The sequence below is a fragment of the Carassius auratus genome, chromosome 5, assembly GCF_003368295.1.
Source record: "Carassius auratus strain Wakin chromosome 5, ASM336829v1, whole genome shotgun sequence".
In the NCBI taxonomy this organism is placed as follows: Eukaryota; Metazoa; Chordata; class Actinopteri; order Cypriniformes; family Cyprinidae; genus Carassius; species Carassius auratus.
Genome location: NC_039247.1, coordinates 3,661,666 through 3,682,049, shown reverse-complemented (window position 1 = coordinate 3,682,049; position 20,384 = coordinate 3,661,666). Strand labels below are relative to the sequence as shown.

Here is a 20,384-nt window from a genome sequence, read left to right as displayed (position 1 = left end):
AGAATATCAACCTGTATTAAAATTTTTTTTTAATAATAGTTCGTAAGTCCCATATTTAAAGCTGCTTTACAATACCAAAGATAAAAAAGTATGTAAATGACTTCACATTCTATATTAATTTTGCTAAGTAGCTTGGCAACCAGCCTATTGTTATCTACTGTTAAAGTGCCCCTATTATGGATTTTTGAAAATTACCTTTCATGCAGTGTGTAACACAGCTCTAAGTGAATGAAAACATCCTGAAAAGTTTTACATCTGAAAGTGCACCATGTATAAAGTTATTGTATCACAAAAGAATGAGTCGACTCTGAAACACTGAAACGAATCCCAAGGTTTTTTTTTATATTGTCAACATGAAACATTAACACATTGCCCACCAACTTGTTCTTGTCTTGTCTTTTCATGTTGGTATAAATGAAGATTCATTCTTTTCCACTAGGTGCCGCTTTTGGAGGTAAAATAGCGGTTTACCTGGTAATGCTGTACACAAAGCAGCACTGCACTCACAAACACTGCTTTATCTGGCATAACAGGCATGATGAAATTCAAATGAGACCAATAGGAGCAGTTTAGCATCAGTTTAGCATCATGCAAAGGAGAGGTTTGGAAGAATGAATCGTTCAGCGAATCATTTGGGAGTCGCAATAGGTAAAAAAAAAAAAAAAAGAAAATTATGTTTTTGAATGTTTTTTTTTTTAATTTGCATGCATCTAGGGGCACTTGAACTACTGTACTTTGCAGATTTTTTTTTTTTTTTTTACCAATCATTATCATTATTAGGCATTCATATTTTTCTTTAAGCATCTTTGTCTTATTATTTAGCTTTTTTGTGGTATTGTAAAAGTCAGAGGCAATAAATGTATTCTTAGAGAATACATGTATAATAAAATAATACAGTTTTAAGCTACCTAAAATAATGCATGAAATATACAAACACACACATACACAAAGTATGAATTATTCAGTGTAGTAGAAGAGTCAAAACCATTTTTAAAAAATGATTGTCGCTATTATCAAGAAAATTATGTTATATGACAAATAAAACTGGCAACTAACTGAAACAAGTTTAAGTTGAAGAACTAAAATTGATAAAAAATTAAATATTTTTTTTAATTATTATTAAAGCTTACTGCTTTATTTTACCGTGCTCATAACTTTGAATGTCCATGTTTCTTAACCACACACAGTTGATACCCATTCAAGCAGGCAAAGAGCTTCTTTGATCACTAACCATATCCTTTCACAGACATCATTAGATTTAATATGAATTCATTACAGAATTGTTTTTGAGAAGGTCTGCTCGAATGGTTTTGCTCTGGGAGGTAACCGTGCTTGGCAACCGAACATAGAAATTGTGTCTTGGAATCCAAACAAGTCGCTTCCAAAAACACCAGTTGGTGCAGCATTAAACCCTAATACCACTCTCAACCCTATAAACCAGGCTTGCACCACAAATGGCTCTGTCCCAGCTGATCTACATAAAGCATCCCAGGGCTACACCTCTCTTCCTGGCATTCATGACGTCCCAGAGTGCTGACTTGTCTTGGAGGCTGAGTTCTTGAATCCTGAGGTTTTCTCGCAAGCTGGATCTGAAATGCTATTGCCTCTCTGTAAACGTCTGAGGTATTGGGTCTCTTTCACTGCCATTGTTATTGCCATTGTCTCGAAGGCTACCTCTTTTGGCTGTTTTGAAAGAATTCTATTACATAGTGGCCTGGCATTTTGACACTAATCCCTGAGAGCCAGCTGTCTATGGCAGACAGAAACTGCATATCACACTGACTTAATCCAACGTTCTGCTAATACACAAAATGTTGAGGAAAAACAATATCATTTCCATGAATATAACATTCAGCTCGAAAAGTTATCAAAAAAACAAACAAACAGAAAAACACCTTTTTGCCAACAATGTCTGATGTAAAAACAAAACAAAACAAAAAACAAAACATTCTAAGCTGGTTTAGAGGGTTTTGGCCAGCTGAATACAAACTTGGCCAGGGTTTCTATACCAAGGATGTCCAATCATGCTCCTGATAGGCTAATGTCCTGCAGAGTTTAGCTCCAACCAGCTTGAATACACTTGCCTGGATGTTTGTGGTTATTATGTCTCATTTCAAAGGCTGTGTCCTCTGGAGGTCACACTTATTGGCTGCATAATTCATTGAGGCAGCTTTATTTCAGAAAAGTAACATTACACTCCAAAGTAAGAAAAAAAAGACAGTTATGTATGCCTCAAAAGAAAAAGGAAACAGTATATCTTATAATGATTACCTTTCTGAAGCGAGACATCCTCTATGACATACACGGCCTACAAATGTGAAGTCCAGAGGGTGCAGTATTCAAAATGAGACCACAACTATGAATGTCCTGGCAAGTCTGTTCGAGTTGGTTAGAGCTAAACTCTGGTTCAGGTGTGTTTAATTCAGGTTGGAGCTAAAGCTGCATTCATGCCATGTTGTAATTACCATAATTTTGTGATAACAACACATGACAATCTAGTAAGACCTGTCCAAGTCCTCAGCCTTGGTATTATGTGTTTCTATGACACCATTAACACTCAAGTAGCACCTAAATGAATCTGTGCTGGTCAAATAGTACAGCAGTCATGTGGTCCAAGTCATCTCTCTCAGAACATTCACAGTTTACAATTTGTAATTACAAAGTCTATGGGCACGTGAACACTTTGGCATTGATAGTGTTGCCATAGAAATGCATAATTAAGAATCTGAGGACTTGGACAGCTCCGAGTATCATGTGTTGTCATCTCAAAATTATTGCAATTATGACAGAGCTTAAACTCTGCAGCACAGTGGCATATTAGGGACTGGTTTGGACACTCCCGATCCAGACCATCTGAACACCACTTTACCCAGCATGGGAGACCAGCTAAACCATTTTAAACTAATTAATAAAAAAAGAAAAGAAAAACTCTTAAGTTGGTTTAAGCAGGAATGGCCTATACAATCTTAAAAAATAAAGGTTCCTTGTTGGCATAGATGGCTCCATGAAGAACCTATAACATCCATGCACTCTTAAAAATAAAGGTTCTTTATTGGAAATAATGGTTCCATGGACAACCTTTAACATCACTAAAAGTTATTTAGTTAGTAGAAAAAGGTTCTTTATTTAAATGTTGTTCAAAAATTTTAATTTTAAGATCTGCCCCCCCCCCCCCCCCCCCCCAAAAAAAAAAAATCTTGTATGGCATCACTATGAAAACCCCCTTCTGGAAATTTTATTTTTAGAGTTTATGAGAGTAGATTTAGGTTTTTTCAAACTCCAAACGAACTAGCTGACTAACTTCAGATTATTTTAGTGACTGCTAATACATTTTGCAATGGAGATTTTGCTGTTCCTGTTGTTCATCTCAGAGTTCAGCTCCTTAATCTCTGTTTACGTAAATGTTCATGTGCTTGCATGTGTGCTCAGATAATAATATGCTCTGAATGCTGTAAAGAGACAGCAGTAATTTCAGTGAGCTGAAGAAATTAGGTTACAAAAACCGAATTATTCTGTTTTTGTAAGTCTAAAAAAATAAATCTACAGCTCTCTTGCCATTATTCTAACCTCCAAATGAAAAGAGCTTGATAAAGACTGGTGATTTGGAAGCTTCTAGTTTACAAATCTTTGGTAATACGATAAACGTGAAGTACTGAAACTAATCGCCAGTTGCTTCTAAACCATTAGCACTGTTCGGTATTTTCCGCTCTACATGAAAAGTGACAAATACACAGCGCTGCCGCTCCCAACACGTGCACCACGCACTGTGCGTAGGGCACCAAGTGCTGAGGGGGCACCAAAAAATACATTTTAGCCATGTATATGTAACAAAAAAGGGGGAACAAGAAAGATATTTAATAATTGCTCTAGTCTAGTCCGGTCTAGTCTAGAAAGTACGGGAAATGTGCTGTATGTGATGTGCGTGCTGCTGCTAATCGTAATGCGCCTCGTACTTGCTGACGTTAATGTTAGCATCAGCAAACTATGTTATTATAACTTACAATGTAAAGACGTGTTTCCACGCGTCTGTAGGTCTCGCGGCATGGTAGATGCGAATTCTCCTCATTCGCGCATCCAGTTACAAGATATTATGAGTTATAAAAAGGACCATTGCAAGCTGATAGCGACCGGCTTTTTGAATAAAAAATGCTCTTCTCTAGACCCCGAAAATTAATAAATAAGAAATATTGCTGACTTGAGTGTTTCCAGCTCTCTCTTTACGTTCGTCCGTTTATTGACGTTAAAAAAGGAAACGTCTTTTTGTTAGACATGGAAAATCGATTTAACAATCGATTCAATGAACATTTATGTCTTAAAAATCGAAAATGGTTTTTTCACAAAAGTGACAGCCCTAGTACTTATTGATGATTATTTAATTTAATTTATTCGAAGTGACATTGAATTTGCAAAAAAAAAAAAGTCTGGATTATTTTGATATTTTTTTTATTTTGCTATCCTGTTGACTGTTTACAAAGTCAGCAAAGCTGTGAAGATTTTCTTTCTCTTTTTAGTGTTCTTAAGTTTTATACTGTGATGCTGCTATTGTGTGTTATTGGTATTGAGTTATGTAATAAAAAGTTAAACTGGCAAAAACAAACGTTTTTTTTTTTTCTTTCTCGGGGTTGGGGTGGGGGGCATCATAAAGGAATTATGCTTAGGGCACCAAAATGGGTAGCAGCGGCACTGAAAATACATCAATTTACTAAATGCAGGTCACAAAAAAAGCAACAAACTAGAAGCATCATGTTACAGAATTGCACATAATCACAAACCTGATAGTGTCCTCTTGGGTTTACAGTTTAATAAAACACTGTCAAAATGTATAATTGTTTCAAAAATATCTGCAATTCAAATTAGCTGATGCTATTACTAAAAGTAATTATATATATATATGGATATTGTGTTAAATCAGCACATCGATTTATTGTCCCACACCTAATCCAGACCCAGAGCCCAGCCAGCTATCACCCCACTGCACAGAGCAATTGCCTGAGCCCACTGCAGGCAGAGAACCAGAGCGTGCCGTGACAGAAGAGCCAACGCAAGAGGACACGACTGAGCCTGCCATCCCACTGGCTCTGTCCACCCTCCTATGTCTCCTGAGACTCTGTTTGTTCCATTAAGCTCATGTACTACTGTGTTCACTCCCTTCAAACCTTAATTTCTTTCAGGAAGTTTCCCATCAGTCTTTTTTTTTTTTCTCAAAACAACCACACGAAATGACTGTTAACAAATAAAACCCAAAACTACCCAAAATTGGATTATAATGACCCTGAGTAACAGAAAAACTACCCAGCACATTGGTTAAAAAATAAAATAAATAAATAAATTAAATAAATAAATAAAATGACCCAACCTGCTGAAACCAGCATTTGGGTAAATAATAACCCAGCATGTTTTACAGTGTATAAACAAAAGAAACAATATATCACAATAATGTTTTATGTTATGTTATTTTATGTTATATTATAATAACTAAATTTGATTATATTATTCAGTTGTCTTGCACCTGCATCCTATTTGGATGTTTGGGATGTGCACACCATTTGTGTGTTATTGATATTATAATAACTAATCGCTGCACTGTAACATATAATATAATATAAAATAAATATTATGAAAAGAACGTATGCAAATTAATTATAATACAATTTCTGGACCCGTCTGAACAAAATGCAATAAACACACCTTTTACTAGTCATGTTGTTTGTGATCACACAACTATGTACTATAAACAACAACAACAACAACCGAAACAGGTCATGACCCTTTCAGCCACTGCCTTGACCCATGTGGTTTAATCCGCTCTCTGTTTGTGGAGGTCTTTTAGCCATCCGTTCATGATCTATTTGTGATACTACGAGTCAAGTTTATCTCCTACTTTCTACTAAAGTGCTCTGACAACATTCAGGCTCACTGCACTTCACTCTGAATTGCTTTAAATTATGTAACAAGATTTGAAAAGAAAAGAAAAATATCTCTATGACCATCTATGGATTTCAGGATAAGAGATACTCCTTTTTGATGTGATTTAGGGGCTGAATGAATATATAAATGCATGTCAAAATTGATGCTAGTGCAGCATAAATATTCATGAGGAAAATGTGGTTGAGGGGAATAGATGGCAGGAATGGACAATCCCCTTGGAGTCCACTGTTAATGCATTAGACACTAAAAGGTGCTGGGCCATAAAGCATCAATGGTATTGTAATACTGTATGTACTAGCCTGATTATAATGCAAAAAGTAAGAAAAGACAATCAAAATATCTGAGTTGGAACATGTAAAACATTTAAATCAGGTTATATAAATTATTATATTATATTTAACAAAAATATTTCAATATAGAAACAATTATGTTATACACTGGGAGCAATTATTGTTATTTTCTTTTCTTCCATTGAATTTCAGTCTGACTCTAAATTACAGAGAAAATTGCATTATCTGTAGTGCTAGCACACTGTATCAGAACAACATTGTACTCTTTATAGATATATGGCATATGGGGCATCTTCACAACCTCAACCCTACAGGGGGTTCCTGCATAGTGCGGTAAGCCAAATATATACTTCCCAAATTTACCTTTTGAACACTAAACATAGAAGCTACATAAGTGCCAAGTGTGTTTGCTATGAGGCATATAGATGTAATGCAATCATTTTTGTTTTACTAAAAAATGAACACGATAATCATATTAATGTGGAAACATATTATATAGAAATCACATATATATATATATATATAGGAACAATACTGGACCCAAATGATTTGAATGTTCGAATTACAAAAAAAAAAGATGGAACATTTTCATTTGTGAAATTTGAAGTAAATTACGTAATTTAGCAGACAATATTACATATTTGTTAATCAAAAGTTTAAAAACCATTCAAACATTTTATTAATTAATAAATGCTTAACTCTGCTTTAACTTTTTATTCTTTTGTATTTTCGTATACACTCGTATTTTGGTTAAATAATATATATTTTTTGCAGATTTTGCAAGGTGTATGTAAACTTTTGACCGTAAATAAATAAATAATTATATTTCAAATAAATGCTGTTAATTTTAACATTCTGTTCATCAAAGAATTATGAAGAAAGAAAAGGAAAAACATTTCCAAAAAAATTATTAAGCAGTACAACTGTTGTCAACATTAATAATAATAATAAATGTTTCTTGGGCACCAAATCAGTATATTAGAATGATTTTAATTTAATTTATTAATTTTTTTAAGAAGTCAGAATGATAATATATCACTAATGACTGGAGTAATGGCTGTTGAAAATTCTAAATTTGCCATCAAAAGAAAATGTATTATTTTATTAACGGTGTTAATTTTTTTAATGTTAATAATATTTCACATTATTGCTGTTTTTGCTTTATTTTTAATCAAATAAATGCAGCCTTGGTGAGCAGAAGAGACTTCTTTTAAAAACATTTAAAAAATAAAAATTCTAAAAGCCCAAACTGTTTGGTAATGTAGTCTTCTCTGTTCATATCACTTCCCAGGTAGAAATCTGTTTAGTCTTCCACATCTTTGTTTGCGGAGATAAACCAAACTACAGCTGTAGAAATTAAGCACACTTTAGCGATAATGCTCACGGTAGATCTGCTGCCTAATCAGGGGGCTAATTGCACATTGTCATAGCTCTGCATTTGTAATAGCAGTCAGACAAAAGGTCTTTTCACAATAATCCAGCATTTCTAAACAACTGTGTCAGAATTCACACACCACCTATCCCTGAACTGTTCTTTGCACAGTTTTTGCTGTTAAATGCACTTTTTCATTTTGTCCCAATAGTAAATGGCATTTCACTTTCTGCACTGATTACCTTAATCTATGCAGTCATAGTTTATTGTACTGTATAGCTTTGTACAATGTAAATTAATTTCACTCTCCAGGCTCAATGCAACTGATTTCCATGTATTATTTAAGAGCCCAATTATTCAGGTTTTACAGTGACATTTCCACTTCGCTCACACACTTTAGCTTCACAGCTATTCCACAAAGTCAGATTTATTAGGGTGAAGCAATCCTACAGAAGAATCAGCAAGCACTTTACAGTAAACAATGACAAAGGGTCACAATACAACTTCACCCAAAAATTAAAATTTGCTGAAAATATACTCACCCTCAGGCCATCCAAGATGTAGATGAGTTTGATTCTACATTGAAACAGATTAGGAGAAATTTAGCATTACATCATTTGTGCTCAGCAGTGGATCCTCAGCAATTAATGGGTGCCATCAGAATGAGAGTCCAAACAGCTGATAAAAACATAATGATAATCGATACGTAATCCACACAACAGTCTATCATCTTAAGTGGAAAGCTGTTTGTTTATAATGAACAAATTCATCAAGACATTAGATTCAAATTGTTGCTTCTGGCTAAAATAGAAGTCTTCTATAGCTTTCTCCAGTGAAGAAATTTCTCCTATTTGAATGATCATTCTGATAGCACCTGTTTACAAAAGAGGATCCATTGGTGCAGAACTGACATAATGCTACATTTCTTAAATGAAGATTTCTGAATGAATGTTCCAATAAAGGAACATCTATCTATATCTTGGATGGCCTGAGAAGGAGTACATTTTCAGAAAATTTTCAACTACACAAGCTCATCACATATACAACTGGCCACGAACTTGTCTATAAATCCACAGTAAATGAGAGACTCAACAAAGAGAAAAACAATTACATAAAAAATAATAAAAAAAAAAAAATTCTTTATAGCTTTTATACAACATTATGTCCATTAAAACTAAGGTGGAATTGATTTTTTTGTTTGTTTGTTTATTTTTTTTATTTTATTTGTATTTTTTCAAAAAAAAAAAAAAAAAAAACTGTGGTAAAAATCATCCATTCATGTCTAAATGCAACCCATTCGGTCAGGTCACACCATATTCTGCATGCAACACAATGTATGGTTATCAAGGTAAATTGCAATTTTGCCAAGCACACCACTGGTGCCCCAGGTGCTTGATCATGCTATGTTATATGAAGGGGTGGGAAATGATGACACATCTTTCCATCTCAAACCAGAAACGTTGTCTGTGATAATGTTTTATATTTTCTCTGGAAAATTACTCATTCAGCTAATGGTAATACCAACATTAACAGCATATTTGTTAAGATGTTTCAAGGGATGAGTGTGCCTACAACCAAACAAATACTGCTTTCTTGTAAAACTCGCTGTGTCCTAGAAATGCAATTGGACCCTGAATAATCCTCTGGGTCATTGTCAGGACGATAAACAACTGAAAAATAAACAATTATGTCAAATCACCACTGGAAGCAAATACGGCAACAGAAATGTGAAAACCTGAAGGGAAAACCAATTTCAATCTCAATAATCACATACAATCGACGAGTGCCTATTGCACAAGTTTTATGTGCATCAGATAAAAATGTGTCGAAATGAAATGTATAACGGCCCCAACATCAGGAAGATTTGTGACAGACTGATGAATTCTACAGAGTGGAAAAGCCTCCGGGGGAAATATGTGGTGGCACTTGTGCAGAACGAAAGCCCTCTCAATCAGTAGGGCACATTAGAGGGCTTTTTTTGTGAAGCAGTGCCTCTTGGCATTCTTCCAAATGCAAGAAGGATAATTCAAACTGACAGAGTGACTACCCTTCATACACAAATGGTGCTGGTCTTACAGAATAACAATAAGATCAAATAGATGCACTAAGAAAAGCAAACAGGGAGTGAGAGGTCTTTAACAGACGTTTAAAGGAAAGATAGCACATCACATGAACTATGACCTTCACATGTTCTCCAGGAGAAAATGGTCTCTATAATCTAGGAACATACTGATTAAGGTAATGGGCACTAATTTTCGAAGAAAATAACTAAGAGAGAGCACAAGTGTGGCTAAGGCAAGGACGAGTGCATGAGAAGTAAGATCACAGTAGGACAATTCCTTTTTACAGGCCCAGATAGAAGCTGCTGATTATTTTCTACAATGATTTTGGTGTAAAATCCATGGGATCATGAAAAATGGATTTAAAAATACAAAAATAAACTAAACAAATGTTCTAAATCTCGCATTGATGGCCAAAAGCATAATCAAGTTAGCCAAAATTATGTGAACACAGTGGGGAAAGATAATTTGTTTAATGGCAGGACGTAAAATCATTGTAATATTTAATTCACTGCTGTTTCTTGCATTATATTTTGCTTTTAAAAAATAAGTAACCATCCTAAAAAAATTATAATAATATCCTCCTCTGCTTACTTATGTACTTTCTTAAGGAGAAGTCAGTTTTTTTTTTGTCCCAGATTTAGACAAGCATGTAAGATTGCATGTTTATTTTATATTAATTCAACTGATCTCAAATAATTAATACACATATGGAAAGACATAACCGACTCTTAAAAATGCATACTTTGTTTTCATAATGTAACAGAACTTCTAGAACAACACCTCTGAAAACCCTCTACTTAGAGACACAGGACAAAATGTTTTTTCTGTAAAGATCAGGCACTGCATCCTTGATATTATACTGTAATTTCTCTAATTTATTTGATAGCACTTTAAAGTTCATCAGTAACATTATGAAACCATGTAATGCTTAACATATCATTATATTTAATCCATTTGATTGATATATTTTGATAGGTCAAATTAGGATTACGTGCACCTAAACCTGTCTTGCTCTTCTTAACATGTTTATTGCATCATAAACAAGTCTGTAGTATTTGATATGTGTTAAATTATTAGGACGACAATTCCATTAAAATCCAAAGTGTAAATTTAGATTAAATCATATCTACAGTAAATGTACTGTAAAGACTGATCTATCATGCATTATATAATGCCTATAAATTACTTATTAATGAAAGTCAAAGATGCTTAAAGCCCACATACCATTTAACTGGTTATAGACCACATCTTCTAGTCGCTCGAGCCTTTTGAGAATGGACTGTCTGTCCATGGAGTTCGTAACTTTGGCATTCCTGCCTCGCAGTCTCTGATCAGACAACCTCCCGATCTGCACGAGCTCTTCGGATCGGTCCTGGATCCTGCAGTAGACGGAGAACAGGATGATCCCGACGAACACCAGAATGTTGACCGTCAGCAGAGTTTTGATCTTGCGTGCCACAGCCATTAAAGCCCGAGAGCGACACTGTCAGACCCCTAATATTGATCCATATGATCCGCTGTGGTGGGAGCTGTCCATTCAGCACCACACACAATAACCCGCGTTAAGCAGTTTCACAATTTTAACAGCTGATCAAAGAGCGCGAATTATGATCATGAAAGTATATATGATAATGATATATAAGTAAAAACACGAAATATGAGTCGCAATCAAATCCCACCGCCTCGGGTTGTTGTCTTGACCCCCATAACAAACGTTTAGAAATGTGTCAGAGGAGCCTACGGAGATTACGCTCCGATTAAAAGCACGAGTTTAATCAAGCTGTGCATTCAGGAGTCGAAACGCATGAGATGTGCACGGTTCAAATTGCTCATTTTAAATGTCAGTGCGTTTCAGACAACGATCCTCCGTGTGCAGCATCATTCACGCAACTACGTTAAAGCAAAGATGCATCGCGTTTGAGCATCGAAGTAAAACGCGATTTCAGTGGCCGGGGGGATGAAATCCACAATCCTTATACGACGAACGCAGGTGGAAGTAAAAAAAGACGCTGTCAAGCGACGCTTTGCATGGCAGCGTTCTTCTCTCGCGCTCCCCGCATGCTCCCTCCCTCCCTCACTCACATCCCGCTTTTTCACGCACTGCTCAGCGCTCTGGTGACGTCTGCAAACTCATAAATATTCAAAAAGACTGTGTGAGGGGATGAAAGACTGGAATATGATCGATGATGAGGATAGCTGCTTTACTACATTCTAATGTTTTCGCGGGGATTGGTCAATTGAATTACAACTCAGAGAGTTTGTAGGAGAATAATGTTTTTAAATTACCCTCAAGTGTAAATAAGGCAAATACATGAGCTATTATTCTGAATTGAAATGACTTATTCTTGTGAAATTAGCGCTTTAGATAAAAATAGACCTTTAAACCTTTCTAAAGTTCATTATTCTTCAAGCCAAGTTACTTGTCTTCCTCCTCCATCTTGAGTTCTCTTTTGCCAGCTCGATGTTATTTAAGCAGATTTTTTCCGTTTTTGTGTTGTTGTTTTTTTACTATGCAAGCATTGACAATGATGCTTGTATATAGAACAGCCACAGGCTCAGCACCCGCCTACTTCCACTCACTATTACGAATCTACATCCTCTCCAGAAGTCTGAGATCTGCTAGTGAGCTATGCTTCGTGGTAACGTCACAGAGAAGCACAAAATCGCTTTCCAGAACATTCTCGTTCACCATTCCTGACTGGTGGAATGATCTTCCACTCCCTTTCTGGGTTCCAGAATGCTGAATACCAGACAATTTTCTAGCCACATCTGAAAACTCATCTCTTTCAAAGCAACTAGACTTCATCTTAAAAAAAAAATAAAAAAAAAATACAAAGCTTATATATGACCACAGAAGACCTAGAATGCAGGGCCCAAGTCAGATCACCTTTACGATACTTTTATTGTATAATCACAATAGTGAAATTTCACTGACAGAAAAAAGTCCATTGTCTATAGTCAATATTTTAAAAGTATATGAATCATACCAACCAAGTAGCTTTCTGTTGATCAACAGTGAATTAGCATGACAAACCTGAACCTGTTAAAAAGTATGAGAAGGGAAAAACCCTAAAGCAAAATTTCCTATCGTGTGGATTAATAATTAAACTACTGCCCTCCAGAAAAACAGCAGACATCTTCAATCCCCATTCACGTAAAAAAAAAAAAAAACAGCACTGCATGTAAAACACATTATTCAAAATTTCTACATTTGTGTTTTAAGTTGAGTAAATAATGAAAGAATTTTTACCTTTGGAAAACAGTGAGCAATTTCATTCACAGATGAGCATACTGCACACGTGTAGATGGCAACGGGCAATTCTAGCACTATGCTAACTTGAATGCTTGCCATGGGAACTGCCTGACCAATGATTCAATCTAAAGAATTAATCCAGTAAATTGCAGCTGAACAGAGACAAACAGGGGAAAAGAGACAGGAGAAGAGAATGGCAATGTCAGCTATAGCATGCAAACATACTGCACACCTGTATTCACAGACAAATAGATGTCTTATTACATTTGCAATAATGTACAGTATTAAATGAAAGCACATACAGAATACAATATATTGGTCCCATTTTATATTAAGTGTCACTGTGGATACATACTTCGCACACATGTAGTTACTATGTAAGTACACAGGTATTAGAGACACATACTGTAAACTGGGACCATATATTGTTATGCAGTTTACACAATTAAACTTTTCATTTGAATGTTCCCCGGTTCCCGCCTCTTTTTCCCGTGATTGCGAAGTTTAATTACAAAATAAACACAAGACACAAAATAAAGCCCAGGCCTGGTCCTCTCTCATCCTTCACTTTCATAGCTCCTCTTTTGTATCCTTTCGATCTCCTCCGTGGGACTCGAGACCGGTGAGTGGCGCAGGTGTTGCTTATTTCCAAGTCACTCCACCGGCCTCGCTCCATTCCCACGGCTCTCGGCCCTGCCCCACTCGTCACACTTTGATTTAAATGTCTGCCGGTTCTCGCCTCCTTCTTCCCATGATTATGAAGTCTGTACACATTACAGGACACATTATGCTAATATTTGATTCTAAACATTGCGTGTGAGGGAGAATGCATTTACCTGATTAGGCTGCGTAAAGTGGGCGACCTAATTCATTTTCATTTCCACAGATGTATTATATTAGAATTCATCCTGGATAATTGTATTCAATGCATGCAGAGAAACGTACCCTCTTTTATTTATAGACCAGCTAGGGTGGGAACAGACAGAAACATGTATTACTGTCTTGTAAGTTTTTTCACACTTCACATTGCTGTTCAATACATATAGTGCCCATAGGCAATATTTGTATTGCTAGACTAATTAAACAAGTCATAGATCAAGAGCAGTTAAGAGGTATCCCACCATATACATCCTAAAAATCATTAATAAGATACTGCTGAGGAAAACATTACACCCTGTTTTTCTTAAACTCATATTTGTTCAGCCAGTAACATATGAAACGGAAGCTGCGAATGCTCAAACAAATTGCGCGATGAACTAACCCTGCCTAAAGGTGTTGTAGTTTAATCCTCTCAAAGCAACCCATGTAGCCTCGGTTACTTCAAAATAAAATAATAAATGATTTAAAGAATAAAGCTAGGGAAAACACTGGGGAATTCACACAATAGCATCCTAATGCATGCTCATGCTGTTAGAGAGACTTGGCCTTGAAACAATGGTTCCCAAGATGCTTTAAAAAAATCCTGTAGATTCACCTGTTTTCCCCCCATTGTTTCATTTTTATTTCCATTTCACCTGCTTTGAAGCTATCATAGTCCAGTACCTGTAGTTTGACATGAAAGGGAGGAATTTGTTCATCTAATCCTGTCAATCACAATGCAGTGCAAGGGTATATGAACGGGTGCTTACCACACTCCTGTGGCTTCACCCAAAATTTACACCCCAAATCTTTATTAAAGCTGCACTATGTAACTTTTGTCCGTTTAGCAGTTAGCGTGAGCATAAAATTAAAAGTTACTTGCAGAGATTTTGGTAATCATGTGAGATGTGTTTTGGCTCCATTATTATATGCAGATAAATCTGATGGCTTGAGGTGCACCGCTGTGCTACTGGTTACAGATGAGCACCTTATAAGTGTAAATGTCATTAACAAAAGATGGATTGGAATTTTTTTTTTCTTTTAAATGTCTTATGAGTGGGTCAGTATAGCATATAAGTTGTTTTATTAATTGTAACTTTGGAAGATTATTTATAAGCAAAATAGACAAAAGTAGTAACTGGTTTAGAAATTGGCATATAGTTAACAACATAAACTTTGTTTTTCGAATTTAGTCCATGAACACCAAACGTGATGCTATGCAAACTATCTTGATTCATGTTATATTACAGGCACTGTTACTTTCCATTTTTGCTTGCAAACTCTTTTTTTTTTTTGGTTGAGATTTAGTAGTTGTGGCTTCAAGCTTCTCCCATGCATTGTAGGCTGACATTTTTATTTTTTACTTTTTATTCATTATTAAATTTCCATCATTTTGTTTAACAATTAAATATTCAATTAAGTAGCGTAGCTTTAAGTAGTCCATGGGACAAATGTAGCTTTTCAGTCGAATTTTGTCTCTATCATGAACAGAAAGCCAAATATATTTATTTTTACCTCATTTAAGCAAATGCCGGGAATATTCTCCACAACAGAGCAAATAGCATCCCGTGTCTCCATATCCGCTGTCGTTTTTGATTTCCCTAACCTAAACTACAATCTTAAATTCTGCGCTTAGCAGCTAAGTCACAGCCCCCACCTGCCCTCTGTTTGTTGATTGGACGCAGAGCCTAATGTAAAGAGTTGAGGATTAAAATACTTGTGTAATGGTAAATTGGATTTTGTAACAGAATTTTGCTGAACTTCAACACCACCGAGATAAAAAATGAAATATACCTGAACCAAGCTGATCCTCACTGACATGCTTTCTTTGAGCTTTTATTTCTTACAGAATCTAAGAGCCAATGTCACTTGCCTTTCAGGGCTTTTAGCAGTATTAGCTCAAGGGGTAGCCAGTCTTTCCCTGTGCAACTAGTTGTTAGACACCAATCTCAACAGATCTGAAAAGAAGAGAGTGAGAGTGAGTGAGTGAGTGAGAAGGAGTAAGAGTACTTAAGGGAGAGCTGAAGTAATGTGTCTTTACCCAGCAGCTTCTCTGTAATTCAGACCAAAGGCCTCTCCGATTCACAGCTGTTCCCAATTGAAAAGCACATCATTAATAAGGAAATTGAGTAACTGCTACTTATCAGTTACTCAGGTGCTTAATCAGCAAGCCAAGTTATTCATTTATTCATTGGTTTGTTTCTACTTCTCTGTCAGAGGATGCCTTTCAAATGAACTGTAGTGAAATTATGTGACTAAAAGAAACATGCTGTATTCAATTTGCAATTTAAAAACACAAGGTTTTGATTAAGAAAAGCTTATTCCTTCACAGTGGTTATGGATTTTTGAACATTTACTGGAATAATATTATTATAATTTCTTGGATATTTAAAATAAAATGGATGGATGGATGGATGGATTCACCACAACGCAAGTCTACCCATATTACTCTCTATTAGCGGCCTAAGAAATCCCCTGTATTTTGAACTTTTTTGTCTAATATATAATGACACTAATTAATCCGGAGTGTCTAGAAGTCTGCCAGAGTTGTACATTATCACTTCTAGCTAGCCTGCAGCTACCAATTCAACCCCGACCCCTGCCAGCTTACATTACTGTGCTTATTAAACATGCAAGCATTACATACTGCACTAAAAACAAGATTTTGTTTATGGACTTAATCAGATAATCTGGTAGTAGCATACTGATTTAGGGCATTACCAGATTGACAAATGATCACACCTTCACACTCATCTTCCTCTCAAGACAGCTCCATTAAATCTCAATTTTAAAATGTTTACAATTTAAAGGCCTGACTCAACTGTGGAGCATAGGGCAGAGCTTAACTCTATGCAAATTATGCTCAAGCAACTGTCCCTTTTTGCTGGAGTCTGTTGGCTAGAATGGAATAATTAACATTAGTGACTTCAGATATACAGTACATGCGAGCTGTTGCATTGCATTATAGATCTGAATCCTTGACCAAAAAATCTAATTATGCTTTTGACATAAGTGTATTGCTGTCTATATTATCTCCTGTTGTGTAATGGCAAGATTCTCTCATTCTCTCACAAAATTAACAAAATGATTCACTCCACTGAATTGAGCAAGAGTGCTTCTCTACTGCCTTCAGGTGCTATCGGGAACGTATAAAGTCATGATTACCAGCACGTTGCATTATTTTATGTTAAAAAATAACAGTGGACAGTGGTTTGTGAATGTTGATGCTTAGTCTAAATAATTAGTTTGGAAGCATCCCCCATCAGAGTTTAGTTCATGTCAAGCTAAATATTTGATCTACTTATTAAGGTATATAAAAAAAATATTTTTCACTTACAACTTTTGGATACACATGCAGGTCATACACTGGGCACAAGTCCTTTAATTAGAGACTGGGAGATAATGAAGATTATGATGGTGATTAGTATGGTTATTTCTTAATTAGAGACTTAAGATTGCTCACTAACTGAGAAGGACCAGCAGCGTCTGGCTGTGAATTTGGCAAAAAAAACCCACAAGGAATTGTGCTCCAAATTTCACTGCAAAAGTTAAAAACTGGCAGAAGCTGCACCTGCCTGCTAGTCACCAGGGAAACAGGCCAATATGTATGTGTGTGTATGTGTTTGGGAAAAAGGGAGTGTATGCGTGTGTTTGGGGGGGATGTGCATGCTCTCTGTCCATCTGTGGGCATCTACAGACCAGCTGTTATTGTCTTGATGTTTATGATGTTTTACATACACATCATATCACTACAGATAGCAGAACAGACACCTAACACCCATACATACAAACATGCACATATGGTCAAATCCCCTTCATCATTCCTTTAGCAGACAGTTATGCGCACACACATGCACACACTAACACAAATCCCTCCACACACCCTCAGCCGAGAGAACAGTTGGGAGCTAGAAAGCAAACAGTGAGACTGAAAGGCAGGATATTAAAGAAAAACAGTGCAACAAGCCAGCAACCACACCTATCCGATCAACTGTCATCATCACACAAATACCACATAACACAATCACAGCAATACAGAAATGCTTACACCACACAATTTCAAGATAATCACACACCAACATCACACATTCACAACCCCCTCACCCACCCCGCTTTCTGGCATCATAACATCACATTGCAGTATTGTTCATTCACATCATTCTTACATTACATCTTACATCTTACATTTATTCAGACAATCACAGCATCCCACAATACATCCCACAACTACACAATTATATCATCGTATGACATTATGTAATGACATCATGTAATGACATCATTCACAAACAATGCATTGCATATAGCTTCCATCACATCATACAAACACAGCATAATAACATCACAAACAGAACATCTCAGAAAACCCCCAGTATTCCAGCATCACACAGTCACAACGACATATTATTATCCCAGTGCAAAATTGCTCAATCACACAATCATAGCATCTTACAACTGACATTCCAACAAGAAAAAAAAAAAAACACACACATTCCAAAATCAGACAATCACAACATTCCATAACATGGGTATCACAGTGATATCATACTGCACGCAAGCAATATTTCAACATCACACAAATAGTACCATTACTGCCATATATAACTTTTTACTTAAAAAAAAAAAATCACATTACATAGCTGCAATATCACACAGACACACAACATTCTATAATCTGAATGTTTAGCAGAATCACAACATTGCACAGTGGCTACTTGTTATAACTGCATCACATAAATGCAGCAATCACACAATGATACAAGCGCAAACACGGCATTCTGAAATCACACAATCAGACATTTAATCACCACACTTACCACAGCACACAAAATCACTAACCCGAGCATTACAGCATCCCATAATCACAACATGATGTCACTGCATTCAAACATCACACACAAATCAAAGCAGATACAGCTTTGACATCCCAGCACCAGAAAATCATAACACTGCATAAGACAAATAGTATACCCAAAATCACAACATCAAAACAATTATTAATAATAATAATAATTAAAATAATTCATATGCCAGGCACCACCTAGAAACAACATTCTAATTATCACACAATCAGAAAATTGCATAGCAATTCCCACATATCACATCGTTCCACAATAGTTCTGTATAATCAACATCAAAATTACTACAGAGAAGTACTATCATGGACCCAGTTCGAGTAACATGGCATTTTTTTGTGTGTGTGTGTATATAGTATACAGAAGCACCATTTTGAGCAACCATTAATCTTTTTTTTTTTCAACACGAGGCAATGTAGAAGACAAGAAAGATCAAAGTAGTCTTTAGCTCCTCTCTCACTTCCTCTGCCTTATCTTCCCCCACCCCGTCTTCATATTTAATTGTTATTAAAGATACTGTAGATGCATTGCATTTCTCGAGAAACAAATTAAGTAAAATTACAGAGTGTGGTTGTGGTTTAAAAAGACAAAAGTTGGAGAAAACGTAGAGGTTGTTGAGATCACATGGAGAAAAGAAGAATGGAGATGAACTGGGAGAAGATCTGCAGGTTGCTAATTGAGGGCAACTGCCCGCTTTTTCAGCAGTCTTCAGTAGTTATTCATAAAAAAAAAAATAATAATAAACTTTCAACAAAGAGTTCAAATCAACCAGCTCTGAAAATGAATATTACCATTACAAACTTGAAACAAAGAATCTATGAAAATCACTGTATTTTTTAAAGTCTTTTATGAGGGGATAAACTAAAATACCATGAAGCACTGTGAATTGTGTAATTGAATATAACATTATGGTTGAATTAAAATCTAATGAATTAGTAAGTCGTAAGGTCCAGGCACTCGGCCCAAGGAAGGTATCCGGTGCTGGATGAAGGTTTCCTGCGTGTTCTGTCTTTCAGCGCATAGAGTTATTTAATTCAGGTTAAGCTCAAATCTGACTCCATTTTATTATTTAATCTGACTCCATTTTCTTATGATCTCGAATTTAGGTTGAAATGCAAATTGGTTGTATGCCTTTTTAATTAATATTCTTCTGACATTTGATTATTTTAGTTAACTCTATTTTTATATTAACTCATTCATTCGGGTGCTCATGTTGCTAACAAGGATACAATGTAATCTACTAGTCAATAATTACAGAGTAAAACAGAATAGAATCAAAATGTAACAATTTATTAACAGTCAGGTATATATGTATTTTGCCAATTACACATCCAATTGAAACACATCAAATCATATCAATACAAAACATCAAATTCTCAAAGATGAATCTACAAGTAAAATATGCATACCTGACCTTAGAAAATACATAGTATGAAGTGAAGAGACACACAACACACTACGGGCTTTCTGGCTACTGAAATCGCCCTGATCCTCTTGCTGCAATCGTTTAAATACCTCAGACCAAGACAAACATCCCCCGAGATGAAGACAGAAACAAACAATTGGAATTTGCCTGGGTGGTTTTACAACTCAATGGGAAAAGCGGGTAATTTACATGGAGGGCCCTAGGAAAGGGCACTCCCAGCACAGTAATCAAGATATCTCTTGACTCTTCAGATCTGTATTATCTTCTAATCTACTTTTGTAAGATTGAGACCATTGTACCAGTTGCACTGAGACATTTCCAATGATACTATACATGAG

The 20,384-nt window shown here is 35.8% G+C and overlaps 1 protein-coding gene across 2 annotated transcripts in view; it reads right to left on the bottom strand.

Moving 5' to 3' along the window:
* The window catches only part of galnt9 (polypeptide N-acetylgalactosaminyltransferase 9), a 104,357-nt gene extending 84,288 nt beyond the window's left edge, over positions 1-20,069 (bottom strand). The window contains exons 1-2 of one of the 2 annotated variants that reach the window (XM_026244691.1): positions 20,030-20,069; positions 10,878-11,032 (exon numbers count right to left, since the gene is read on the bottom strand). In XM_026244691.1, coding sequence (XP_026100476.1) covers positions 10,878-10,944 — 67 coding nt within the window. In that variant the 5' untranslated portion in view covers positions 10,945-11,032; positions 20,030-20,069. Of the gene's footprint in view, positions 1-10,877; positions 11,737-20,029 lie in introns of those variants that run through there. The other variant, XM_026244688.1, reaches the window with a different exon arrangement.
* Between the last annotated feature and the right edge of the window lie 315 nt (positions 20,070-20,384).